This window comes from Muntiacus reevesi, chromosome 5, assembly GCF_963930625.1.
Source record: "Muntiacus reevesi chromosome 5, mMunRee1.1, whole genome shotgun sequence".
In the NCBI taxonomy this organism is placed as follows: domain Eukaryota; kingdom Metazoa; phylum Chordata; class Mammalia; order Artiodactyla; family Cervidae; genus Muntiacus; species Muntiacus reevesi.
Window position 1 is genome coordinate 41189274 of NC_089253.1, and position 3921 is coordinate 41193194.

Below are 3921 nucleotides of genomic sequence, written 5' to 3' on the forward strand. Positions count from 1 at the left end.
ATTTGAATGCAGACTAAAAGGACTATTTTTAGAAGATCACATCTTCTTCTTCCATTCTCAGTTCTTTTTTAAAAAAGTTATTTTCTTTTTGGCTGTGCTGGGTCTTCGCTGCTGCGAGGGCTCTCCTCTAGTCGCAGAGAGCGAGGGTTACTCTCAAGTTGCGGTTCGAGGGCCTCTGACTGCGGTGGCTTTTCTCGTGAGGAACAGAGCCCGGGCTGTAGAGTGAACAGGCTTCAGCAGTTGCAGCACGTGGGCTCACTAGTGGTGGCTCGAGGGCTCTAGAGCTCAATCGTCGTGGTGCCCGGGCTTGGCTGCTCTGCAGCAGGTGGGATCTGCCCAGATCAGGGATCAAACCTGTGTCCCTAGCATTGGCAGGTGGATTCTTCACCACTGAGCCACCAGGGAAGCCCCTCCCAGTTCTTTTGGAGTGTGATCATCAGCAATTCTCTGATCTTCAAAGAGAAACCTGACTGAATTCCTGGGAACCCATTATGATTCTTTGAGCTTCTTGAGATGTGTCATCGTTTTCACTCTAAAGTGAATCTCACTGCTTTCCTCTTCAATGACCTCGAGCTTAATATCCTCTTCCTTCTTATCCCTCACGTTCTCAGTTGAACGTTTTGAAATGGGGAGCTATTGTTTCATGAGTACTTAAAAATGTGAACTTAAAGGGTGTTAAGGCAGTACATATTGTTGAAGTTGAGTTATGTGTATTTTATTACGGGAAAAAAAGGGGGGAGAAGTCACCTGTCACATGTAGGTGCTGACTGTCCTATAAAACTAAAGAGGAAAGAGTAACTGAGTCAGTGAAGATGGAAAGGCTTAAGGTCTGCTTGGTGGGGCGCGGGGGGACGCAGGATGGAAGGGTTGAACTAGGTGCTCCTGGGCAAAGCCTTCCTTCTCCACTTTGGAGCTGCTGGCGGGACTCTCATATCCCTAAAGGACCTTGGAATGGGGATGTGGCCCCAGGGAATTCTCACTCCAAGACAATCTCCTCTCTGGTTCCCAGGTTTAGGGATTCCTGTATCTGTAATAAACACAGACACAACCAGCGACCCTTCCCCAGCAAGGCACAATCACTGAATATTTATAATTTACTCATCAGCCACGCGCCGCAACCCAGGTTGGTAGCATTCTAGGTCCTGCACCTTGGCATTGCATTTGTAAAGAGCGGAGAGGGGCTCCTGCTGCCTTTCTGGCCCTGGGGTCCCGCTCGCTGCCCTCACGCCTCTGGTAGGTGATGAAACTTGAGAGAAGCCTTTACCCAGGAGAGCCGCAGCTGGGAGGGAGGTGCGTGGTGGAGACTGACTGGGTTAACTCCAAGTAGAGGTGAGTGGTGATGACGAGAAGCCACACCTTTTCCCAGGAAGGGGCCTGATTGGTGGAGGGCTTCTAGGGCGGGGCAGCTCTGGGCCTATTTAAACGCACTCACTGGGCTTGGAGTTACGCTGTAGGTTAACTCCTGAGCTCAGGTAAGTCTTCCAGAAGAAGGAGGCTGGGCTTACCTGTGGGAACCCAGATGGAGGCCCCTAGGTTGACCAAGCTGTTTTGGAGGGATCCCTCCCCCGAGCCCTGTAGTTGGAGTCTCTTTGTAGCTCCAAATATTTGCGGTGGCTCCACCTCAAAACTCCCCCTAAACCCCAGTATTTTTGTCTAATAGCGTTCCTGTCTCTGGGCTTCAGTTTCCCTCTGTGAAGTAATGGTCTGCTGGTTTTTTCAGGGCTGCTTGAAGGGTGAGGGGGTGGTTGTGAATTGGGTGGCAAGAGGCGCCGTGAGTCTCTGGTTTTGGGGTCAGACAGGATCACCCTTGAAGTGGCTGTGAAACCTCCATGCTTCAGGTTCCGTGTTTACAAAATGGGTCTACTTACCAGGACGAAATAAGTTAAAGCGTTTAACACAGCTCCAGGCACTTAGGAAACCCTCAGAGGTGCTCCTTGCTGCTGTTGTTACTCTCTGGCCTGGTCTGGGATGCCAGGAGGCGGGGTGAGGGTGCTGTAGCCCCCAGGAATTCTGCTGCTTTTCTTGTCTCCTCACCACCACTCCCACCCCCGTTTCTCCATGCCCATCCCTCCACCTTCTGGAGGTTGTTGGTCAGGCCAGCCATACTGATCCCCTTGACCTGTGCGGGGCTAACGGGGTAGAAGCTAAGTCCTGGGGCTGCTTTCTTTACAGGTCACCCTGTCCCACCCCACCCCACCCACCCCCAAGCCCCCAAGAGATGAGCGATGCCCAAGACCCGGCCACAGTCCCTGGAGCTGGCACCCAGGTGAAGCTGAGGGGCTGCAGCCGTCAAGGTGAGGGTGATGAGTCTTCCCACCTCCGCAGACACCAGGAGCTCCAGGCCTTCCTCCACCTTCTGGGTGAGTCCACTTGGGGGCTGGCACAGGGAGGACTGAAAGGACCACGTGTGAACTGATGTGAGAGGTGGGATCTCAGCCTGCCCATGTCTCGGTCCCGGCCCTTCTCAGGTGACTCCGGTTTGGCAGGTTGGTGGGGCGGGGCGCTCATGTCAGAAATGTCAGAAAGTGGGTTCAGTGGGGGCTTTGGAACTTAGAATGCTGCTCTCATCTCGTGGGGTGAGGGTGGTAACCCCAGTCTACCGTTTCTCCTCTCTCTCCCCCAGAGCACAGTTCCCTCCAGGATTTCCTCTCCAAAGATCCCTGTTTCCAGATTTCAGACAAGGTGAGCGGGGGGAGAGTCCAGGCTCACTCAGGGAAGGTTGAATTAAGTGGGGCCTGAGTGCAGCTTAGGCACTGGGTCCCCTGGGCTGGTGCAGGGAGCACCTTCATTTTAAGCCCTTGTCTTTGCAGGTCTCCCCTGCACCATTTTACCCTGGATTTTCTAGGCCTCCTCGCCACCCAGAACCAGCTTGATGGGCCTGGCACAGCCCCCTCCCCTGCCCGCAGTGCCCCGCTCTAACTCTCCCCATCTGTGTCTGCAGTACCTCCTGTCCATGGTGCTGGTCTACTTCCGGCGTGCCAACCTGCAGCTCAGCGAGTACACCCACAGCAATCTGTTCCTGGCACTGTGAGTGGCCCGGGTGCCTGGGGGGATGCCCACTTGGAGTCAAAGGGTGGGGGCAGGGCGGATGCTTACAGCCTCTGTTCCCCCTGTTCCCCACCTCTATGGCCAGGTACCTTGCGAATGATATGGAGGAAGACCTGGAGGACCCCAAAAGTGTGATTTTTCTGTGGGCCCTGGGCCAAGATTGGCGTCATCAAGTGTCAGACTTCCTGCATCAGAGAGACAAGCTGTGGGCACGGATGGGCTTCAGGGCTGTTGTGAGACGCCAGAGTTGTGAGGAGGTAAGGCCCCCCGCCCACCAGCATCCCAGGGTCGGGGAAAGAGGCTGGACCTCCCACCTCCCACTTACCATCCACTCTTCTCATGCAGGTCATGGCCAAGGAGCCAACGCACTGGGCGTGGACTCGGGAGCGGCACCCCCACCATGGCAGGGCTCAAAGGAGCTTCCCAAAGGCCCAGATCCCCCTCCCCCGGGGCCCCGGCCTCTCACCACCCCACTGTTCTCTTTGTGCCTTGCCCCCTCATCGCAGGCTCTGCTGCCTGCGCCCCTTGCCTGTCTTATCCAAGTGCCTTTCCTACAATGCTGAGTGGCAGCGCCCTTCATCCCAAGCTTGGCCCTGGAGTAGGGGCTTCCTCATTGTCCTGCCCACCCAGCTGCCGCTGGAGCCAGGCACCTACACCCTCCACAGTGAGTAGGGGACAGAAGTTGGAGGGGAGCCGGGAGGAGGTGGGAGGCAGGTGTGGAGCCCCACAGAATGGGAAGGAGGGGCATGGCGCGCTGTGTGAGCTTGGCAGGCTTCCTCTGAGCAGCTCTCTGTCCTTCCTCCCCCAGTCGTCCCTAAGCTGCTGCTGTGCCCTCGGCGCTGACACTCGCAGGGTGAAGAACAGTCCGTCTGC

General features: G+C 55.9%; 1 protein-coding gene across 1 annotated transcript; it reads left to right on the forward strand.

Moving 5' to 3' along the window:
* Nucleotides 1–2218: 2218 nt before the first annotated feature.
* On the forward strand, nt 2219–3720 carry SPDYC (speedy/RINGO cell cycle regulator family member C). Its single transcript, XM_065937076.1, has 5 exons — nt 2219–2360; nt 2624–2682; nt 2942–3027; nt 3134–3305; nt 3394–3720. Exons 1-5 carry the CDS (start codon nt 2219–2221, stop codon nt 3718–3720), a joined length of 786 nt encoding a protein of 261 aa, XP_065793148.1.
* Nucleotides 3721–3921: the final 201 nt, after the last annotated feature.